This window comes from Podarcis gaigeae (genome assembly GCF_964106915.1).
Source record: "Podarcis gaigeae genome assembly, chromosome: 8".
Taxonomy (NCBI): domain Eukaryota; kingdom Metazoa; phylum Chordata; class Lepidosauria; order Squamata; family Lacertidae; genus Podarcis; species Podarcis gaigeae.
This window is the reverse complement of record NC_139684.1, coordinates 2,609,267-2,632,464: the sequence shown is the minus strand read 5'-3', so window position 1 is coordinate 2,632,464 and position 23,198 is coordinate 2,609,267. Positions and strand designations below refer to the sequence as shown.

At 45.5% G+C, this 23,198-nt stretch overlaps 1 protein-coding gene across 3 annotated transcripts in view; it reads left to right on the top strand.

The window, feature by feature from the left end:
- The window catches only part of FER1L5 (fer-1 like family member 5), a 103,614-nt gene that overhangs the window by 56,702 nt on the left and 23,714 nt on the right, over nucleotides 1-23,198 (top strand). For 2 of the 3 annotated variants that reach the window (XM_083753106.1, XM_083753108.1), the window contains 18 exons: nucleotides 1,159-1,336; nucleotides 2,514-2,638; nucleotides 4,317-4,417; nucleotides 5,207-5,396; nucleotides 6,524-6,679; nucleotides 7,630-7,761; nucleotides 8,556-8,719; nucleotides 10,449-10,563; nucleotides 11,729-11,831; nucleotides 11,945-12,108; nucleotides 13,523-13,696; nucleotides 14,537-14,681; nucleotides 16,426-16,503; nucleotides 17,317-17,498; nucleotides 19,169-19,330; nucleotides 20,484-20,582; nucleotides 20,937-21,098; nucleotides 22,005-22,170. In XM_083753106.1, the coding sequence (XP_083609232.1) occupies nucleotides 1,159-1,336; nucleotides 2,514-2,638; nucleotides 4,317-4,417; nucleotides 5,207-5,396; nucleotides 6,524-6,679; nucleotides 7,630-7,761; nucleotides 8,556-8,719; nucleotides 10,449-10,563; nucleotides 11,729-11,831; nucleotides 11,945-12,108; nucleotides 13,523-13,696; nucleotides 14,537-14,681; nucleotides 16,426-16,503; nucleotides 17,317-17,498; nucleotides 19,169-19,330; nucleotides 20,484-20,582; nucleotides 20,937-21,098; nucleotides 22,005-22,170 (2,596 nt within the window). The remainder of the gene's footprint in view (nucleotides 1-1,158; nucleotides 1,337-2,513; nucleotides 2,639-4,316; nucleotides 4,418-5,206; nucleotides 5,397-6,523; nucleotides 6,680-7,629; nucleotides 7,762-8,555; nucleotides 8,720-10,448; nucleotides 10,564-11,728; nucleotides 11,832-11,944; nucleotides 12,109-13,522; nucleotides 13,697-14,536; nucleotides 14,682-16,425; nucleotides 16,504-17,316; nucleotides 17,499-19,168; nucleotides 19,331-20,483; nucleotides 20,583-20,936; nucleotides 21,099-22,004; nucleotides 22,171-23,198) is intronic. The other variant, XM_083753107.1, reaches the window with a different exon arrangement.

Below are 23,198 nucleotides of genomic sequence, written 5' to 3'. Positions count from 1 at the left end.
GTTGTTTCCTCCCTGCTTACTTTCCCATGTTTCTCCTGGAAGACTGTTGTGTCATGGAAACACAGGATTCAGGCAGCTAGCTGGCAACAGTCTTTATTATCTAGTTACAGATGAAGCTTTCTTGTGTTTGTCTTTGGAGGATGTTGAGGAACTTCGCATGGCCCAGAATGCAGAAGCTGGACTATGTGGTGTGAGATGTTTGGACCATATTACCACAGTATTATCACAGTGTCACCAGTTGCCATTTTGTTTCTGGGCCCAATTCACAATGTTGGCCTAAACTTTTCAAGTGGGCCCTCAAAACTCTCGGACCAGGATATTTCAGTGATTACTTCCTATATTTTTTAGCAGAAAGACATTATTCTAGTAAATGAATAACATAATAGATCTGCTTGTGAGCTCCATGCAGCAAGAGAAGGCCTGTTGACCTGTCATTCCCTGCCCACCCGTCATGCCTTCTCTGCTGTCTGGAAAGTGCAAGGCCAAGAGCTTGAAGAACCCAAGTTCCATCCAGGCACTGGGTCACTTGGGTCCTCCAGGTGTTCTTGGACTCCCGTCAGCTCCAGTCAGCGCAGCCTGTGGCCAAGGATGATGGGAGGTGCAGGCCAAGAAGACCGGGAGGGTTTCCCATGCCAGCTGTGCCAGACTGGAGTGCTCAAGTTCTGCTGGCATGCTTCCACTGGGGCCTCTTGTTGGCCACTGTAAGAACAGGGTGGTGGTGCTTCTTCTGCTAAAATTTTGAGGATCTTTTGTAGGCACTTTAATCGCTTCTCAAGATTATTACATTATATATATAGATAGTTTTGTGCTCAAATGCGTGGGAGATACTGGCCAAGACCTCCTTCTCATAATAACCCTTTTTAATTATTTCTAAAACATTGTATACTTCTTTGGGTATGGAACAAAAAATAATAAAACAGCAAAATTATTAATAAAAAACATCCAAAGGATAATTAAATTTCAAGATAAAGTAAAAACAGATTAAAACACATGTCAACATACTACATATTTTAGTAAGCTTGTCTAAACATAAAATGTTTTTAACAGGTGCTGAAAAGAGTCCAGTGAAGGTGCCTGTCTGGTGTCAATAGGCAAGGAGTTCCAAAGGTTGATTTGTTACTGTGCCAGTTCCACAGATTTCTTTGTTTGTTTCTGCAGCGCTATTTGCCTCAAATCCGGTATGGGTTATGTGTCATCTTTTATTCAGCTACTATGTTGGCTGATATCAAGGAACAGATCCAGTTTGAGGTCAGCATTGGGAACTATGGCAACAAATTTGATGGGACTTGCAAACCTTCTGCCTCAACCACTCAGTACAGCCATGCAGTGTATGATGGTAAGGAAGAAGTGACTAAGAGATGATGGTGAAATTTATTAGTTATCCTTCACCAGCAGATCCCAGGCTGGATTACAACAATTTAAAATTCAGAATTAAAAACAGTTGAAGCATGTTACATTCCCCAAAATAGGGTGGGTCTCAGGTGCCAAAGACTAGGGTAAAGATCTTCAGCATTCAGTAAAAGCTGCATAGTGAAGAAGTCAGACACATCTTTCTGGGTAGGAAATTCCACAACTTAAGGGCCACCACAGATCATGCCCTCTCCTAGGCCATCAAACCCATCTACCCCAAACCTCTGAGGGAGCTGGAAAGCTTGGTTGCAGGTTTGGTTCCTGTAATGGACTACTTCATATTCCTGCACTGCAGGGGTTGGGTCCCTTCCATCTCTATGATTCTATGAAAGTGAGGAGGTGCCCTCTCTGCTAAGCTTAACACCTGGGAGGATCTGTAGCAAAGGAGGCAGTCTTTCAGCTATTTGGGGCCTAAATCATTTACAAGCTTTGCACACTAACACAAGCACCTTGAATTGGGCCCGGAAATGAACTGGCAGATGGGGAGGGCAGGAAAAGAAAGGATTCACTGTGAAGGGAAATACTATTTGGAGGTAGAAGGTACAGGAGCTCAGCGGGTAGAGCATATGCTATGAGTGTCGTGTGTCCTGCGTCTCATTCCATGCATCTTAATCCTTTCCTTCTTCCAAAGGGCTCAGACATGATTTCTCCCATGTATCCCTACAACAGTCTTGTGAGGAAGGTTGGAGGCTGGGACCGATACACAGAAGTTCACCGAATAAACTTTTTGCAGAGCGGTGCTCATGCTAGTGTCTTGGAGCAAAGAATCTTCTGGCACCATCAAGAGTTAACAAGTTCATTATGGCACAAGTCATCCATTATCTGCATAGCCCATGGAAGCTTACAATAAACTTGTTAGCACTTTAAAAGGTACCACAAGACTCTTTGTTGTCTTCCCAATTAGCTTTGTAGCTGAAGAGAGCACTGGTCTGACCGCCACACCACAAAGGTTTTCTAGCGGCTGGCCTCTGTCTGCAAGTTTGGAGAGCTGCTGCCAGTCAGAGTAGACAGCACTGGGCTAGATGGAGCAATAGTCTGACTGCTCATGAAGCAGCTTCATGGCAAGACAAGAACCAGTGCAAAACCAGGCAATTCCTTTCCAGGTAACCACTACTACTACTTGCCATGGTATGACACAAAGCCCATGGTTGCCATCACCTCATTCTGGGAGAACATTAGCTATCGAATCGCCAGTATGAACGCCATGCTATTCATTCACAACAGGCTGGTAAGTCCAGGAACCAGTGATTGGAGGGAGCAGGCATGTTTGGGATGAACCACCTAACAGGGGGTGGTGGAATGGCCTGTGTGCAAGATGGATGTGTATCCCAGGTTATTTTCTCATTTCCTACGGCTGCCCATTATATACCCCTTGCATGATGGAAGCCGCCACCCACAATACCAGCGTCATAGTGCTTCTGAGCATGGAGGTTATGTCCTTAGCTGTCATGGACCATAGCCTCTGGTTTGCTTATCTCCATGCATTATAGATGCATAGAGTTGAGAGTGACACCGAGGGTCTTCTAGTCTGTGCCAGGGACTGGTAGGGCTCTGAGCAGTTTGTGGTGGAGGCAAGGGGCCAGCAATTTATGGGATTTGGCACTGCCTGTGAGACAGAAGTCGGGGGGAGGAAGGGTCAGAGTCGTCAGAGACAGAGGAAGACATGCAGGATGTGTCAGAGGCAGAGGAAGAGGCTGTGCATGTGAGGGACGAGGCAGTCAAATCCCTGCCATCTCCCACCCCACTGTCTCCTAGAGCCAGAAGGGGCTTGAAGAGGGAAGAGCAGTGACTGCTTCCCTGCAGAAGAAGCCGCAGGTTGCACATGCCCCGTCAGATGAGGGTACATATGCCCGAGGGGGTGGGGTGGGATGTCCCACTGTTGTTTCATAGGGTGCTTATCAGAGCTCAGCTGCAGGAGATTCCTGAGTTCTGGACAGAGTCACCTGGACTTGGTGGTCAAACCCTGGTGCCGATGACCTAGTAAGAAGAACTGGCAATCTTGTAAAGAAGCAGAACAGATATAGTGTGATTCTGGGCCATATTATTATAATCATTATTATAACTATTATTTCCCCCTTTCACCCTAAGGTCACAGAGTGAGTTAAAACATTAAATAAAACATGGTGTTAAAGAAGTTTAAAACAACTTACAACCACAAAAATACAGTGATTTCTAAAAATATGCACCTCCAGTGTGAAAAGCCAGGGTAAAGCATTGAAACAGGCCAATGACTGCTGGGCTGTATGCAAGTAGGCACTGCTCAGAGTTGACCCATTGGAATTAAAGAACTTAAATTAGGCCACATTCACACCACATGTTTAATGATCCATTATACTACTTTAAATGCTCATGATTTCCCCTAAAGAATTCTAGTAGCTGTAGTTTGTGAAGGGTGCTGAGAACTGATAGCTTGGATGGGACTGGGGGTCTCCTATGATTCCCAGAGTCTCGTGCAAAAAGGGATTGATTGTTATACCATTTTGAGGATTGTAGCTTTTTAGGGGGAAAGGGGGTGCTCTCTGAACAATTCTCCACACTCTTGAATTCTGTCTCCCAGGACTCGGGGGGGGGGGCGGGGGAGCCATGACTGTTTGAAGTGGTGTCATTGTGCTCTGAATGAATGGTGTGGATGGGACCTTAGTCATGGCCATTCAGTTCAGTGGGTCTACTATGAATAGAAATAGCACTGGATACATCCTTTTATTTGTATTGTTGTTGTTGTAATGTAATGTAATGCACCTCTGCCCTTCTTCTCAGGTCCCATATTTGCCTAGCAAGATGGTTTACATTATTATTATTATTTATTGTAGAAGACACATAGAATATAACTACTTTATACTATGATATGCTGTTGGTTTTGGCTTATGGGCTGCCCAGCTATCACCATGTGCTTCATTCCCTAACAGAAGAAGAACCTGGACATTCTTAAAGCCATCAGCTCTCCCAAAGACCCAGTTGTGGGTGTTGTTTGGAAAATGCTCCAGAAAGAACTGGTGGAAGACTGCAAGTGAGCAATGGGAAGAAGGCCATGGAAGTTCTGGCAAGGGAGTGGGCCGCAGAGCTGGTGTGTTCCTGGTCTGCAGGGGAGGTCATACACCCAGGCAGAAGGTGTCCCCTTCCCAAACCAGGCTTTTATAGAGAGCGTGAGACTTTAAAGTGGCACTAGTCATCCCAAAAGCATGTTATGTGTCTTTGCAACTACTTCCAAACATTTGGTGTTGGTCTTTGCAACTACTTCCAAACACTTGAATCTCCTATTTCTTCAGTGGGAGCATTTAAATTTCCCAATGTTTAAAGGGAGTCTCTCAGCTGCTCCACTGGCTCCAGGCTTCTCTTAATATACCCACTGCCATCCCCTCCTAGCTTGCAGTGAGTACCGTAGTTGGTGGGAAGGTCCCCTCAAAGCCTGGAGCCTGTCAGTACTCAGGAGAAAGAGACACTAGTGATCAAAACCGTGGGAACTTTTTGGAAAATATGCATTTCTGAGGTATGATGACTCACACCATAAGCCTTTTTTAGAATGCCATAAATTTATATATCATTAGAAATTTGCATTACTTTTATCCTATCAAAAGTTATTGCCAAAATAAAAGATGTTATACACAGAAAACCATGATAAAGGGCATTTCATATATAACTTTTCCTAAAGGTTTCCACAATGTTGGCCACTACTGTAGTGTCCGTTCTTTACCTTCCCTTCAGTTCTGCACCCAGAGCCACAGTTGCAATGAATGGCTTTTGTCCACCTCTTTTCCCGCGGGGAGCACTGAACTTTTTCCACTTCCTCCATGCTCAGGAGACCTCTTCCTGGCTGGGAAGCCCCAACAGTCCCTACCATGCTGGATCTGCAGCTGAGGAAGCTGCGCAGCCAACTCCTCCTGAAAACCAGCAAGGCAGCAGAGAAGACAAGTTGGAAGACGCCCCTGCAGAAACTGATTGCCAAAGCAGAGATCTGGCTGAACAGGATCGCTTCAGTCACTTCCGAGGTACCTCCTGGGGACAACTCTTGTAAGGAATGGAAGCTCAGGGACTGTTTTCTCAGATGCTTCTGGGAGAGTCCTCCATGTTCCTTGGACAAAGGTGCTCTGCACTGAGCCTTAAAGGAGAAGGAAGGCTTAGGGTGTTGTGTGTGTATCGTACATCTTGTAATGGATGCCAGAATAGTGCATTAGTGGTAGATTTATACTGGAACATCCACACATCATTCCAGTTTATTGGTTGTTATCTGATGCTTCCCCAGTGTTTCTGCATTATTGCTGGCTGCAGGGGCACTCTTGCACTATAGTGCTACAAAAGCAACAGAAGAAGAAAAAACCCAGAATATGTGTGGTATAAAATGTTGCTGTTGATATATTTATTTATACTTCAACTTTTTCCTTGAGGGGACTCAAGGCGGCTTACAGATAAAAATAAGGACTGGTAATAACATAGAAAATTGTGCCTGGAAACCAACTGGTAGCCAGCGGAACAGCTGTAGCATCTTCTTCACATCTCGTGCACTCCCAGTGCTAGTTTTTAAAGCCACTGTTGCATGACGTTAGCCACAATCCATGGCCATCCTGTAGTTTCTTGACAAATGCTGTTATCCAATGTGTTTCCCCCCTCAAACCAGCTTCTATCCAACTAGCAAACTTAAGCTGCATTCACTTCCAATTTAAGAATGGTGTGTACATTTGAGACAGTCATTGCGCATCCACAGAGAAGAGCACATATGCAGATGACAGATTCATGAATAGGAGTTTGGGGAAAGGGGGTTGCAGGAGCCAAAAAGGTCCTGCTTGTTGGGTGAAGACATGCCCATTCACTCTCTCAGACCCTCCAAATGCCTTTCTTTTCCAGGGACGTCCCTGATTTAGAGAAGCCATCCCAGTTTCTGATTTGATCCTGGAATGTCCCACTTTTCCTTAGGATGTCCCTACTTTCATTGGAGAAATGTTGGAGGGTATGCTCTCTGATGTGACCAACACCATGCAAATGTGACTTGAAAACATTCAGGGTGGAAACAACTGTGCTGTGTTTGAGGCTGCTAATATGAACATACCCTAAGTGTTATAAGTACAAACACTACCACAGTAAGTGACCTCTGGCTCCCTGTCCTCCTTGCTGCCCTTAGGCCCAGATCAGCATGCCGGATGTCATGATCTGGATGCTGTGCGATGACAAGCGGGTGGCCCACACCCGGGTCAGGTCTCATACAATCATGTTCTCCAAAGCTGGCCCCCATGCCAGGGGCGGGATGTGTGGCAAAACCCAGACCATCTTCCTGCAGGTAAAAAGAACTACTTTTTGACATTGAAAATGGAGTCTCTGTTTGCTTGTTTTCCTCTTCCCTCCTCTTCCCTTTTTTATTCTCTGCTGTGTCTATTAGATTGTAAGCTTGCAGGCTGGAATTGTTTTGTTTTTACTGGTCTTACAATAGCCATTCTAGGAGTCCTTTTTGTCTGAAAAGCAGAGCACAAATGCTTTAAATAAAATTAAAATAACAAATACAAAGATATACGTAGCTTGGCTCATTTGTTTGCCAATTCTCTTAGCAAAAACCATAGGAATTAAAGCTATTGGGGTCACCCAGGAGGCAGCGTACCCACAAGCATCTCATGCCCTCCCCTCTGAGTCTGCCCAAGGGAGCTGCTGGCGCTCCTCTAGCCCTGCCTGTTGTGCTTTCTTTCCTCCTTACATTACTGCCCTTGTGTCACAGGAACCGGCTTCATCAACCAAAAAGGACTCTTCATATGGTTCCACATTATTGGATGCCCACCTAAGCATCACCTAGGCCTGGTAGACCTTCATCTAGCCCAGGGGTCTGCAACCTTTAAGACAAAAAGAGCCACTTGGACCCATTTCCGAAGAAGAAAAAAAACTGGGAGCCGCAAAACCATTGCGACATTTAAAACAAATATATCTCCAGAGCCGCGATCTGACAGCGGGTGGGAAGGTGACGTCGGGACAGTGCGTGACTAACGCACGCACCGCCCCCATGCGACATCACAGCCAGTACAGCGCCCGTCACAGTGGGGAGTGTCAGGGCGCACAATGCGCCTCCTCCCCTCGCTAGTATCCGCCCTGGAGCCGCGGCAAAGGTGTAAAAGAGCCACATGCGGCTCCGGAGCCGCGGGTTGCAGACCCCTGATCTAGCCGTTATGTCCACTGTTATGTCTGCAGTCCTGATGATGGTGGAAGGAATGCATATGCATAACTCTTTTCCTTTCTATCCCACAGAGTGCACAAAACAAAGGGAAGGCGGATCCCATTCCTGTTGTGCTGCGGGTGCGAATGTGGCTTGGAGAGCTGGCTGATAGTGCAGAGTTCTTGAAATGTTGTGAAGGGAGAATTCTTATCTACGCTGAGACGGTGAGAGACAAGCCAGGCAGCTTTATGGGAAGGGTCCGGTTTCAACCTGATTCCAGGAGACACCTCCTCACTGAGCCACAGTGCTTACCGAGTGACCTTGGGGTAGTTACTATCTCCTAGCATAACCTTTCCTCACAGGTTTATGCCGGGGGCCGTATGGGAGTGGGGGAGGCACTGTTGGAAATGCAGTCGTAAGGATCATTCCGTTCGTAATTTCAAGGTTAATTTTGTCAATGTCAGCTAGACAAGAGGGAAACAGGTGGAGGTGTTGCTTAACAAGCAAAGAGGGTGGCATGACATCACTGAGGCATCATGTGCTTTGATTGGCTGTGTAATTCTGAGAGAATTTTTTCTCTGTATGTTTGGTTGAATGCCTCCATGATATGTACAAAGCCTGAACTAAGGAAGACATAACCTCTCTGTTGCTTTCTCCTTAGACTCCTTTCTCATAGACTATTTTTGTTCAGCTTGCTCACCAGCATGCTTTTAAGACTGTAGGAAGCTGTCAGACTTTGGGACCATCTGGCTCATGGCTGTCTGCACTGGGTACAAGTGACTTTCCATGGTCTCAGACTGGGGACCTTCCCAGCCGTACCTGGAGATACCAGGGACTTGTACCCAGGACCTTCTGCATGCAAAGCAAATGCTCTACCCCTGAGCAATGGCCCCCTTCCTCCAGACCTCTCTCTCTGGACTATGCTTGGGCCATTTAATTGGCTGTGCTGATAGACACCATGCGTGCTGCCGTGGGGGGGGGGTGAAAATAAGCATGGTTCTAACTCTCATGCTTGCAGTATGAAAATCAAAAGAAGACCCACGGAATATGGGGGACCAGGGACCTGATGCAGCACCCCGCCTTTTCAGATGTCACTGGGAAGGTCAGCCTTCCCAAAGAAAAGTTCCAACCACCTGTGGGATGGCAGTGGGATGGCGAGTGGGTCGTGGAGCCCCAGAGAAGGTAAGTGTGCGCATAATAATTTCAAGATTACTTATAAGGTTCTTCTTTTCTAAAAGCCACACTTTTCTTAGAAAAAACGTCAAAATAGCTTTCAGTAGAATCTAAAGTGCAAATGACAGCCTAAAACAAAGTAGGGGGGGACTCAGGAACCAACAATCCATCAGATGGGGGAGTGGGAGACAGAATGTTAAAACAGGGTGTTTAAAAAGAGGAATTTAAAGACCTTCCTGTTAATGCTGGCATTTGATGGTTGATAGATACTGGCCATGACAACCTTGACATTAGCAACTGTGAGGGCTTTTAAATGTTTTTCAGTTGTTTTTAAATGCTTTAAATGTGCTTTTGTTTTTTATTTTAAACTGAGATGTTTTAACATTTAGAAGTTTGCCGCGCTGGGCTGCTTTGAGAGGAAGGGCAGGAAACATCTGATGACTAAGGTTGCAGACACATGGTCTGGAATCATTCGCGCTCGTCCTCAGCATTCTGCTTTCAATCTAAATTGTGATTCTGGACCCTGCCCTCCACAAGGGCGGGGGGGGGCTGTTGGATGCCCCCTTCTTTGGGTTGGGTTATCCAGGCCTTTTTATCACTGCACATGCCCCAGGTGAATGAAGAAGAAAGTAATAATTGGTGGACACCCATCCACAATGCTTAATAAAACACAGTAACTGTCTGTGAGGGGAGGTTATTGATTTTGTTTGTTATTATGGTATGTATTTTCCTGTTTTTATATGGTTATGCACCACCCCAATCTCCACAGCAACGTGAAATTCCAGGGGTTCCAGGCGCTTCCCCAGGGTTTTGTGTTTCCATTTGGAAATGAGGCACAGCAGAGACTGTGGTGTCTTCGTGATATATGGTTTATTTACACATATAAAGAACCTGAGCCTGTGGAGGGGTTCAGAGCATTGCCACTCCAAAAGGGTCTTTCTTCTCCCATAGGCCCAATCCTGAATTCCAACAGAAATCAAACATGCTCCAAAACATGGCTCTGACCCTCTCTCCAGAGAAACTTATGATTGTAAACTGCTCTGTAATCTTCAGATGAAGGACAGTACAGTGGTACCTCGGGTTAAGTACTTAATTCGTTCCGGAGGTCCATACTTAACCTGAAACTGTTCTTAACCTGAAGCACCACTTTAGCTAATGGGGCCTCCTGCTGCTGCCGCGCCACTGGAGCACAATTTCTGTTCTCATCCTGAAGCAAAGTTTTTAACCTGAAGCACTATTTCTGGGTTAGCGGAGTCTGTAACCTGAAGCGTATATAACCTGAAGCGTATGTAACCCGAGGTACCACTGTATAGAAATTTAATAAATAGTGATGATAATAATTTTATTTGGGTAGGTGTGGATACACCCACCCCAAAGCCAGGACCACCGACTTCTGTTTTCAAATAGGCCCACAGCAGGGCAAAGGAGAATCAGTCTGCAATTAGCTTTCATTTTCAGAATGAAACCAGTTTCTCAAGGATCACTTTTCAAGGGCAAAGAATATGCAACAGATCTCAGTGACGCATGGACTACATACTGGGGAAAAGCACTCAGTCTCCATTGATTCTAAAATAGAATGTGTCTACACAGATTACGTAGATACAAACTTTGTTTATTCCTTTTGCAATGTATTCATGTGGTTCACCCTGCTGTGGCCCTTGGGTCACTAAACAGTATGTAAATAAACCACACCATACCAAAAACATACCAGACCTTTGCCCCTTCTGCATCTGACCAGGCTCTTGCTGGACAAAGAGACAAACCACACCGAAGTGCTAGAGGAAGTGTATGAGAACCAGATCCGGCAACCTGGGCGTCGATGGAGACCAGCCCCAGTCCCCTATAGCAATGCTGTGAGTGAGGGGAGAGACAGACAGCTTCAGCCTGGGACTGAGGGCAGACCCTCTGAGGCTTGGACATCCTTGGGAGATGCCAGTGGTTTTCAAACTTACCTTTGGAAGATGCTCTCCCCGTAGATCCCCCCCCCCCCCGTCAGAACCTGCCATATCCAAAATGGGGGGAAACTTCCGAAAGAAGAAGGAGACCCCCCACCCCCACAGAACATTCCTTGAGACTGCAAGGTACACATACTATAGCACCCCATTCCTGAGGGCCAGCTCCAGAACCATTGCTGCCAGTGCCACCCCCAAGCCCAAGGATATGTCTCTGCCATCCTCCAACTCCAAGGACTTCATTGTATAAGACCCTAGAAGAGGGTCCTCCTTGGCTCCTTCGCAGTAGGAGATTACGAGGGACAGGTGGGCCCCTTTAAGTAGGGCAGCCTTTTGCAGCACAGATGGTGCTAGCAATTAGACTACACCTGCTGCTGCCTTTACAAATGGGCTCAGGTTGTCCCTAGCTAGAGCTTTGTGTTTCCCAGAGCACAGCTGGAACCTCACCTTGTCCTACACCCTGGGTGAGTCTTGCCACACTACTGAGCAGGATACCTCTATACCACAGGAACACACACACCACCATCACTCCTAAATTTCATATCCTCCTGAGGCTGGGGGTCAATAATCTGAAAAAAGACTCAGGGACCAACAGTGTGGTGCCCAGGAATGCGATGGCACCCTTGTGGTCTTCCCCTGGTGCCCCAAAGCCTCCAAGCACCACCACTGCCCCTTTAGCCATTAGATGGAGAAGATGAATTTCTTTTCCTCCCTTGAAAAATGCTTAGGAAATTTCTCTTTCAGCTTTATGTGCTTTTAAAGTCTCAGGTTAATTCTGCCTTAACCAACTTTTACCCAGATCCCTTGGGAAAGTGAAGTGTGTGCATGCAGGTGTACACTGAGGGAGGGACTGAGCAAGGGGAAAGAAGAGAGCTGGTCAGTGAGGGCAGGGGTGCTACGGCACTCACTCAAATATTCTAACATGCCCTCAAGCCTAAAAAGGTTGGCTTTCAATAGTACCTCAAAACCCTCTCCTGCACTGGAGCCCCCAAGATTTGCAATGCCCTGCACATTTTAAATATTGCTGCTTAGACACCCATTTTGCCCCCTGCCCTCTCTGTTTTAGAGTGGTTCCCCTGCCCCTCCAAAGGAAGAGATTTTGTGCCCCCAAGGCTGGCTCTTTGTGGAAGACTGGAAAGTGGAGGAGAATCGTGCTGTGGACGATGCTGGCAAGTTTTCCATTTGTGTTTGTCTTGGCCCTGGAGCCACTCCTGAGAACAATGACTGTATATCTTCTGGGGTCATTGCCTGGAGCCTCATGAGAATACATTTCCTCCCTTAGGTTGGGAGTATGGCGTTGCTCTCCCACCCGCTGAGTTCCCCCGTTCTTGGAATGCAGCCGAGAAGACCTACCACACCCACCGCCGGCGGCGTTGGCTCAGGAAACGCTGCCGGAACCTGGCCAGCGAGAACCAAGAAGGAAAAATGGCTGCCTTCCTTCGGCTGGTAACTGGCAGTGGTGCTCACAGCTGTTGTGCCCAAGGGCTTGTTCAGAGAATGTCAGGGATTAAAAGTCAGCCATAAATGCAGAGCAAACTCTTGAGGCCAGGACTTTTATGGGGACCAGGTGGACAGGGATTGGCACCCCCTGGGGGGGGGTGCCAACTGACAAGACACCCAGGCAGGCTGGTAGTGCAGCTTAGACACGGCCCAGAAAACAATAAAAACAATAAAATATAATACTTCATGGAAAGGGTACAAAATGATTATTAAAATTACTGGCACAGAGATAAGGAACATAAAAAGGCATTCAAGAGGTGCCTGCTAGTAAAAAGGGAGGGTGCTTGCTGTCCAGCCTCATATAACCAACATAATTAATCCATGAAGGGATTAAGACCATAGAGTACGCTGTCCTGCTAGGAAGGGTTACCAAACTATTTGTTATCACTCTTCTTCCTCCATGTTAACCCTACTATAGGGACCTCTGCAGGGGAGCAGCCTGATAAAGCAGCGAAGACTCTCCTAACAAACAGGAGTTTGTTTTATTAAAGTTTATTAAAAAGAAAGAAAGAAACACATTCAGAGCAGGACAGACAGCCATGATCTCATTAGTTGCTCCAGTCCGAGTCATCGTCCTGCCCTCTCCAACAGGAGGAACACCAAAATCCCGCCCGCCTTCTCTCCCCCCTCCTTCATTCTCTAACCTACATTTTCTAACCTACAAGTTCTTGGACTCTTGGTTTGAATGCAATCCCCCTCCGAAGATCCAGCCTGAGAGGAAGTCTTATTTGATGGTTGCCTGGCAATGTCTTGGTCAGAATCCAACTCCTCCTCCTCTTCCTCTTGGGAACTAAACGCTCCTTCCCTGGAAATGAGGAGGGGCCCTGGGCTGCTTTCTCAAATATCAGACAGACAACTCTCAGCTACAGAGTTAACCTCTTCCTCACTCAGCTCATCTTCCGAGGCTGACTCTCTCGGTGTGCTCGGGGGGCGGGGGGGCGGCCACATTCCTGATACCTACCAGTAAGAAGGTCTAAGCTGGATGCTCCAAACTTAGATCATGTGGCCTTAATAATTCCCATATATGAAGTAACAGTGTAGTTAAGTAAAACAACTAAGAACCACAAAAACAAAACATACATGAAGCCTCAAAATATATCGCAATGACAATGAAATGCAATGTAACATTGTGTGCGTCAAAATTGTAGTAACACACATGGCTGTCTAAATTGGGGCCCCAAATCAAATCACAATCTTCATTGTTACTGTTAATGATCAGCATTGAAGTGAACCCCCATAAAACCTTCAAGTCCATCCAGGGGGTCTCAAATGGCCTTGATACCAGGATCATATGTGGTGACCTAATCACTATCTTTTCTCCAGCTCACTTCAAGCCTCTCTTTCCATCTATTTCCTGCAGCACTCCGAGTTAAGGCTGAAAGAAGAGACTTGGGAATATGCCCCACTCCATGGCTGGAGGTTCCATCTGCAGCGGCATCCCAGCGACATCTTTCGCCGGCGCTGCTGGCACAGGAAGCTCATCCCGATGTCGCCCAGCGGTGTGGCCTCCATTTTTCTCTTGGAGGGTTCACTGGTAAGAAAAGGCAGGTGCCTTCTGCCTCAGCTGTGGCACAGCTGGCAAGTGATTCAGAGGATACGAAGTCAGTCTTTTGGCTTTCAAAGGACTCGTCCAAGTAATTTCTAGGCACAGGTTCATGATGTGCAGGCAAGGGTCTGAGCAGGGGTTTTTTTTTGTCCTGCCGCTTTTGCCAGGGAAACATGCTATTTATAGCTGAATCGGACCAAATGTCAAATGGGTTTTCCATGGATTGACATTTGTTCCAATTCCACAGGTGAGCCCTAAATTGAATCTTGACTGCTGGAGAGAGACAGAAATGGTTCAATAGCAGCATCACCAATTCTATCCTCAGTGCATCCATGACAGAAGCTTCCATTCATTTCAGTAAAATTCAACAGAGAAGTCTTGGGATAAGTCACAATGTGACTCAAGCAGAGTTAAGCTGAAATGTCTAGAAGTGTTTCTGAATTTCTTCTTTTTCCACCCTTGTAGAAAAAGATTTGCATTTTTTTCTGAATATTCTCTAGTGCTTTTTGTGTGGCCACCATTTCTCAACAAGCACGCACGCGCGCACACACACACACACACACACACACACACAAAGGTAAACAAGTTTTCCCGTCATCAGGGGGTGGGGTTTCAGGGTTCTCCTCCCCCCACACACACACATACCATGACTAGCAAAACTGGAATAAGTTTGGCAAAATAGCTAAAAGGCAATGTTTAAAAATGCAAAATAAAAGAAATTGTGCTGCTGTGCTTTATTTGCATGATTTGTATGGGTAGCAGGGTTTTTTTTAAGTGTACACTTATGGCATTTTTTTATTTTTAAAAAAATATGTCCTCTCTTTTCAGGGTGTGGAAATTGAAAGCCAATGGAAAAATAAGAAAATTGAGATAGGAAAGAAAGAAGAAAAGAAAGATGAGAAAGAGCCAGAAAAAGCTCCCTCTCAAACCCTCCTGAAGAAGAACACCCCACTTATCTTCTGCATGTTCAAGAGTGAGTAGTCTGTGTTAACAGGACTTAGCAGCTTGGGTGAATGAGAATGACTTACAGTTTCTGGAGTTCGAAGGCTTTATTCACGCAGGAACTATTTACCGGATGAGTGGATATAAGAGAGAAACAGCAGACATATTTTATGACGAGAAGAACAAACATCTTTTAGGGTTGGAGTTAAATTAGACATAGAGGCTTACAAACACTGTTGGCTAAATAGCTGCACACAAAGTGTCCTCTTGTAGTTTAAAGCAATTCATGCATTAACTACAAACTCAAGAGAAGGGAATGCATATGCTTTTCTCCAACAGTTTGTTCAAATAAGAGCACATGGAAAAAGAAGGCTGTCCTACTGCACATAAAATAACAAGTAAATATCAGATTCCATGACAGATACAATGGTCAAGAAACAGAATCAAGTGGAAAGAAAAGTGACAGAAAAGAAACCACTGGTAGCCCTGATTGACCCCACATTGATTCCTGAACTCCAGAAATTTTCCCAAATATGATAATTAATTACTTTGCAAATAGTGCATTCAAAGCTTACATGGAGCAGTCATAAATCTATAGAATACGTGCCATGGTTTCTATGTATGCCACCTTGAACTCCTTGGAAGAAAGGTGGAATATAAAAGTAAGTAAAAAAATTAATAAAACATGAATTTAGGAACTGTAAAATGATGAGCCAGGCTTGGGCTTTAGGGGTATCCAAGACAAAGGACTGTTATCCAGAGACAGATTTAAAGCAGCGCATCTGGTTCTACCACACTAGGCGCTGAGCCTAGAGAGTGACACAGGGCTTGCAAGTACAACATAGTGAATTGAGCAGAACAGAGGGCGAGAGGAGGGCAGTGCTGAACTTTGGGCTCACATAGGGCACTGCTGAAATATGAAAGGCCAAAGTCTGCCCCTGCTGTTACCCCTCCCAGATGTTCTCCCCTTTCTCCAGGACTTGGCCGAACTGCTGGATCACCTCCAGCTGTGACACTTGGCTGTTCTGTGCCTGCCAAGAGCAAATCCAAAACCAGTTTGCTAAACCAATTTTGATGTATTTTAAATCTATGCAAGTTACATTGACATGAATTGAAAGCTGATCTTCTGATGGATCAAAATGTCTAGAGTGCCCTTGTTTGTGCCACTTTTTGGATATTTTCTCCCTGTTCTGTTTTTCGTTTTCAGTGGTCACTCGGCATTCCACGGCCACTGAGCATGCTCAGCACTTATTGGGCTGTATTGAGGCAGACGCATCCATAGGGGGGTGGTTGTATTTTGAAAGATTCTTTTCTATTTCTGTAAAGCTTGGGGTTCTCCCAAGCATTCTGGGGCATAACCCATCCCCTGAGATGGAATGATATTGTGGACTCTCTAACAGAGCAAGTAGGGAGTTTGCAGAGAATTCGGACAAAAACAAAAGCAGGAGCAGAAATTGCTGGTGTTTGCAAATTCATCCCATGTCTGGAATGGTGCTCCCCACTCCACCATTTGCAATGCATTTCCTTTGCATTGAAATGAATGGGGTGGAATAACATAATGACAACATAACTTGTGCAATTTATTTAATCAATTACATAAGCTCACCACAACGGACAGCAAGGTTTTTGGTGGAAGATGAGCAGCGGCTTGCTATGAATACAGAGCGAAATGAAAAAACTTTGCCTTCCTACATCCCTGTTTGCAAGTCTGGGTGGTATATTGTAGCCAAACTAAAAGGAAAGTGCAGTTCTTTTTTCTTCCTTCCTCCTTTCAGATCCTGTCTATTTCCAGTTGCGCTGCTACATCTACCAGGCAAGAGACCTAGTTGGAACTAGTGCTAAGAGTTCTGCAGGTAGGTGCAATGGAAACAAGTAATTGCATTGCAGGGGTTGCACTAGATAACCCCTGGGGTCCCTTGCTACTCTACCATTCTATGATTCCAAGTCCTCTGCCCTCCCATGCCCTCTATCATTCACTCCTCCCTGTCCTCATCTCTTTCCTCACAAGAGGCCATTTCCCCAGAGGCACTCAAATGCCTGTGTTACGCTTTGAATTTAGGAGGGGCAGAATCTTGGTGTCCTCTCCCAAGGTAATTATTATTTTTCTGGAGCTCAGGTCAGGGCAAAAAAGCTGTGTTGCAAGAGATCCAGTATTGGATCTCCTGCCCTCTTCTTCATCATCATCTTCATCTTTGTCTTCTTATCCTCAAATCATGCTCAGACTGGATCAGGGCAACAGTACTGTTTTTTTAAAAGCCATTTCCCCATCTAACACCCCCCCACACACCCTCCCAATGTTGCTTTTAGCTATCTGTAGATCATTCCTCTCTCCTCTCCCTCCCCATTTGCTTTAACAGCTGCTTTTGCAGGGGGGGATTTAGAGCAGGAAAGTGGCCTGGGGGAAAGAGTTGATGCTTACAGCACAGTACAGCTGGGCCAATCCAATGGTGGTTTGGGAGTGCAAATGTTGAGAATTCTCTGTTGGAGATCCCTAGACTCACCCATCTTAAAACTAGAGTTCCCAGAATTCCCAAGAAAGAGGGGGGGGGTGAATGGCTATTCATCCATTTTAAGCTTATAGCGTAGTGTTATCTTGGAAAACATGTAGGTGATATTTGACTCTGTATCAGTAATTCCTCCATCTCCTGTTATTTCCTCTCTGCTAGATCCTTTGGCCCACGTTTCCTTCCTTCACATGAGCCAACATACCCAGACCATCTCTGGCACGCTGCACCCCTGCTGGGACCAGACCCTTATCTTTGAAAACATCTTGATCTATGGAGACCCTCGAGCAACTGAGCAAGAGCCACCTGTGGTGGCCTTGGAGGTCTTTGACTTTGACGCAAGTGTATGTGCATAGGAAGTTTCCCTACGCTGAGCCAGACCATTGGCCCGTCTAGCATGATATTATCTGTATGCTGACTGGCAGCGGCTTTCCAACACAGTCTTTCCCAGCCCCACCTAGAGATGCCAGGGATTGAACCTGGGACCTTCTGCATGCAAAGCCGATGACCTAACCCTGAGATAGGCATGAGGTTCTTTTCACAGGCCCATGAAGTCAACAGAAAAAGGTGGCAAGCAAAAGGGCAACTGAAATTCAGGCTTCTCTTTTCTGGCATTATTAACCTGTGATAACAGCACCATGGGCAGTCCAGAAGGCATTCCCAGGTGCTTTCCCTCCAGCCTTTTATCTTGAGTAATAACTCAAGAGCCCTGCTATCTCAAACCAAAGACCCACCTATTCAGGCATCCTGTTTCCCAGTTAATCTATCTCTAGGAAGTCCACAAGCAGGACAGGAAGGCAACAGCCCTCCTCTTTCATTTATCCCCAGTATCTGATATTAAGAGGTAGACTACCTCTGAACGTGGAGGTTCCATTTGGCTATCATTTGTAATGGTCCCTGATAAGACTCCCTCCTCCATAAATTAGTCAACTTGCAAATGTGACAAAACACCACATCTCATGGCAGTGAATTCCATGCAACATATGTCAACAAACACTTTCTTTAGTTTGGGGTGACTAATTTTTTTCCAGCCCAGGAGCCAAATTCATTCTTGGTCCACCCTCCGGGGGCCACAGGTCAGTGTAACCTTCTAGAGTAATTGTGATTTCCAAGGATGCTTTTGATAGACTTGGATTACCTTCTGCCTGTTTTATGTTTCCCTCTTAACAAAGAAATCACTCTCAGACTACTGAGTAAACAAGAAAAAGACAATTTTTACTCATATCAAAATACTTGCCAGAATTCAAGAGCTATACTGCTGAAAATAAGGCAAGCAATCCTTAAATGTTACAAATATCCATAAGTCCAGTTCAAAATGGAGATTGCTCTCTGGTAAGGATGGAGAAGAAATTTGATTTGGTTCACATTTAAAGGCAAATCTACCTAATTCGCAGCACTTCTCAACAACACACAAACAGAAACACACACACACCCTTCAGAATTCACACTTCTTTGAATTTTGCAATGTAGTTCTCCCTCCATGTAACATGTACAAAAATGCATATGTTTGAGTAAAGTGTTCATAAAAATATATGTGAAAATAACATAGGAAAATGCATTATATTAGGAAACACTGCTTTGCAGAAATGTGTTGGCAAAAATGTATACAGTTAGGAGAAATTTGAACTGAGATGCATATGAATTTTCATGAGAACTTTTTTGAAAATAAAAAAATCACAAACTAATGTGGAAATGGGGAGAACTGAATGTAAGATCAGAAAAGAGAGAAACTGAAATTGATGGATTCGCCCACCACTAGTCTCTTTTAAACTTGGCCTTCCCCATCCTGGTGCCCTCCAGCTGCTTCAGACTGCAATTTCCACATAAGGGAACAACTAGATTATAACACCAAGTACAGTCTTCAGCATGTCCAACATTTCCTGTCTGTTTGCTTTCTGACCCTACATACAGGCAGCCAAACATACAGGCAGCCAAATCTACTATTTGCTTTTAACGACTCCTCTTGCACACCTAGCCTGGAAAACCTTCACCCCTTGTTCTGTGTCTCTTTCAGGGCCACTCCCATTATTTCATGGGAAGGAGCTTGTGCATCCCAAGTGTGCACCTGGATCTCAGCTCACGAAGACTACCCCGCCTCCAGAAGTATACAATCATCAAAGAACAGGAGGATTCCGGACAGCTCCTGGCTGCTTTTGAGCTTCTGTTGGACAAGAAGGTAACAAATTAAATTATGCCTTATGGCAGGTTATGCGTTAGTATCATGGACTGGTGTGATGCAGAGGAATGGTGGAACTAGCAGGAGAACTCTCAAGGGAAGAAGGCACAGAGTCTGGGCAGTGGTGGTGGGACAACAGTGAGTGGTCACTGGGAGAAGTGGGAGAAGCCTGGAAAGTGGTGTCAGAAGCTGGAGAGGTAACAGGTCTCAGTGAACTGGGAGAGTCTGTAGCAGAGTCCAGAATCAGAGTCATAAGCTGAAGCAGGAAAGTGGGATGAGGGAGGCCAAGAGGCGGAGATGAGTCAGGCAAAGTGACAGGAGTCTGTCCCCCCCTTCCTGCTCCGACAAGCTCCCCTTTCCTGTGGTCTCCCAGGAACACAAGAAGCATGAAAAGGGTGGGGGAGAGGTTGACTTCATGCAGACACAGTCTCCAATTGCTTGAGAAAGGTCCTGGAGAGGAGGAAACTTAGATGGCTGTGGTGAGGCAGAGACTTTCAGGCTTGGCAACTGATCCAGGAGGCAAGACCTACCAGACATGAGCTGCTGTGCTCATTGGGCCTGGCATTCCTCCAAATCTGTGCAGACTCTGTTCTTGCTAACAGAAAGTTCACTCCAGCTTCAATGGTGTGATTTACTGCTGGCTCACTCCTGACATTTAGGTACACCGGAAGAAACCAAATTAAGCTACAACTCCTTTAAAAAACTGGATAAAAGAGTCATGCAGTCGCAAGCAACAATTTTCTTTGAGTTTCCCAGAGGCTCTAAAGCAGCCTTCACTATCCCTGGTGCCCTCCAGATATTTTGGACTACAGCTCCCATCAGTTCTACTCCTCACAGCCACGTTCCCTGGGGATGATGGGAGTTGTAATTCAAAACATCTGGGAGGTTCGAAGGAGCAACCTGCTGCCCCAGCATCATTTCAAAAGCCTTCTGCAACCAAGTGTTTCAAAGCTCCAGCACGTCTAAGCAGGGCAAAAGAAATTTGTCTACTACACCCTACTCTCTAGATTTCTACTCTCCAGATTTGCTCTCTGGGGCTCATAAAGCCAATAGTTATCCTCCAGCTAAAGACTGAGGAGAAAATGTCATTCATCACTGGCTAAAAAAAGAAAAATAGATCTCTGTTCAGCAGAGCTCTTCATCCTCTCTACAGGATGGATCCTTAGGAAAGCTTCCACCACCTGCATGGAAGGATGGGACATACATAATCCCTAAAGGAATCCGGCCAATCTTAAGGCTGATGGCCATTGAGGTGAGTGTAAAGCCACAAGATGATGATATTATTGTTGTTGTTGTTGTTGTTTTGTTGTTGTTGTTGTTGTTGTTACCCTGCCCATCTGGCTGGGTTTCCCCAGCCACTCTGGGTGGCTTACAGCATGCATGGGGGGGGGGAGGGGAAAATAAAGCATAATGAATTTAAAAGATTGCACGGGGGCGGGTTGTAAACTCCACAATTATCATTTAATTCTTCAAAGGTTCAGGGGAAGTAAAATGGATGGGTTGGTCCAACCCTGCAACCAATCCAGAAAGCAGAGCCTCAGGCCCTGTGGCCCCACTTTCTGCTGAGCTGTTGCTTTTATAAATTTTTATCATGATCTTCCCACAGATCCTGGCTTGGGGCCTGCGGGACATGAAGACCTACAATCTGCTGGCCATCAGCAATCCGAGTCTCATCATAGAGTGTGGAGGAGAAACGCTTCAGACACCAGTCATCAGGAATCTGCAAGAGCACTCCAATTTTCCAATCAATATCTATCTCATGAAAGTGGTGAGTGGGCCCCTAGCATATGGCAGAGACAGTTTCCAAGGGCAAATCTTAAGACTTGAGATGAAACTAACCTCTCCTCCAATCATCATCATCATCATCATCTCCACCATTTTAGAGTGTGCTAATCAGATTTTGCAATCCACATTTTCACTGTGACCTTTTGCCTCATGTCTCCTTTACTAGCTATACTTTCCCTCCAGCCTCTACGCAGGGCTGGCCCACCCATGAGGCAAGGTGAGGCGACCGCCTCAAGCAGCAGGATTCACAGGGGCAGCAAATCTGGCCTCCAAGGAATGCATTGCCCACTGCTGCCCCCATGGTGCTACCAACAGTTGCAGCGTGCTCCTTGGGGGCTGGATCTGCTGTCTCCTCAGCAGCCCCCCTATGCCACCTCCACAGTAGCTTCTTAGAATCTTATAGAATTGTAGAGTTGGAAGGGACCCATGGGATCATCTAGCCAAGCCCCCTGCAATGCAGGAATATTCAGCTGTCCCATATGGCGATCTTAGTGAACAGGAGGCACTGCTGGTCTCCTCCCACCCTTGTTCCAGATGTAGATCTTCTCTCACCCTTTCTTCCCTCATGGGAGGAGAGGGGATGCCATTTTGTGGCTTGCCTCAGGTGACAAAAAGTCTTGGACCAGCCCTGCCTCGATCCAAACTGGTAGCGTGTGTCATCAAGAGCCACAAATGCTTATCTAAGCAAGCATCTTTAGGCCAGGCATGCTCATTTAAATAGGCATCTTTTTAGTTACTAGCTATACTGAAACCTTAGAGGTGTAATCTCCTCACTTGGACAGCATGACAGTATGTGCACAGCTGTCTTTGTCTCATCATCCCTCAAATGGATCCCCCAGGCGTTCCTCTCCTGGAAGAACCTCATGCAGCCCCTCCTGATCTCTCTTAGTACCTGCCTGTGGATGAAGATTATGCGCTTCCTATCGAACTAAAGGTGATAGACCACAGAGAGTTTGGATTTAAGCCTGTGGTGGGCCAAGCGACTGTGAGATCCATGAGCCAGTACTACTGTGACCCCTGGGAAGAAAGGAAGGCCCATAATCTCCCTGTCAGAGGTAGGCTCCACCTTACAGGAGTGAGTTCATTTCATTTTCTATGCTGCTTTTCACTCACATGAGTCACAAAGTGGCTCACAAGCCACATTAGCTAAAATGTATAGGAAAAAAGAAAGAAAGTGTTGGAAATGTAAAAAGGCAGATGGGGACTATTTCCATATGTGGTGGACCTGCGATAAGGTAAAAAAATTTTGGGAAGCAATTTATAATGAACTCAAAAAGATATTTAGATATACTTTCCCCAAAAGACCGGAAGCATGTCTATTAGGCTTAATAGGAACAGAAATTAAAATAGAAGATCAAAATTTGTTCATGTATGCTACAGCTGCCACGAGGACCCTTCTGGCCCAAAGATGGAAAGTACAAGATATACCAACTATACAGGAGTGGCAGGCGAAGTTGACAGAATATGCAGAACTTGCCAAACTGTCAGGGAGGATCCGGGACCAGGGAGATCAAAGATACCAAAATAACTGGAGTAAATTTATTGAATACTTAAAGAAGAATTGTAAAGAGGTCAAGACACTAGCAGGATTGACATAATACCTCCAATGTATAATAGTACTAATTTGAGAATGATGTGTGTGATGGAAAGAGGATAAATATACCAGTTGTGGGGAGGGAGGGGGGTCGTGACTCGGCAGAGTCAAAGGGAATGTATGGTGTTATTACAATTTGTTGGAAAAGAAATGCAAGGAAAACAATAAAAATTCACTTGAAAAAAAACAAACAAAGTGGCTCACAAGCAATCAATGACAATTACATGATAGAACACCACCATTATAGAATAATTAACAAATAATCAGTAAAACAAGCAACTAGTATAAAACACTATTAACGAAACAACTAAAAAAAATAAGCTAAACAGCACAGCCACAACACAGGTCATGTTATAAGATTCACAAAGCGCTACAGCACTCATAATCTACAATATTAGCCACATTAACAAACAAACTAACAACCAAAAACAAACTTAAGTGCTGCTGAGTTCCATTGCAAGAGTTTATTCTTAGGGCTGAACAGAGCTA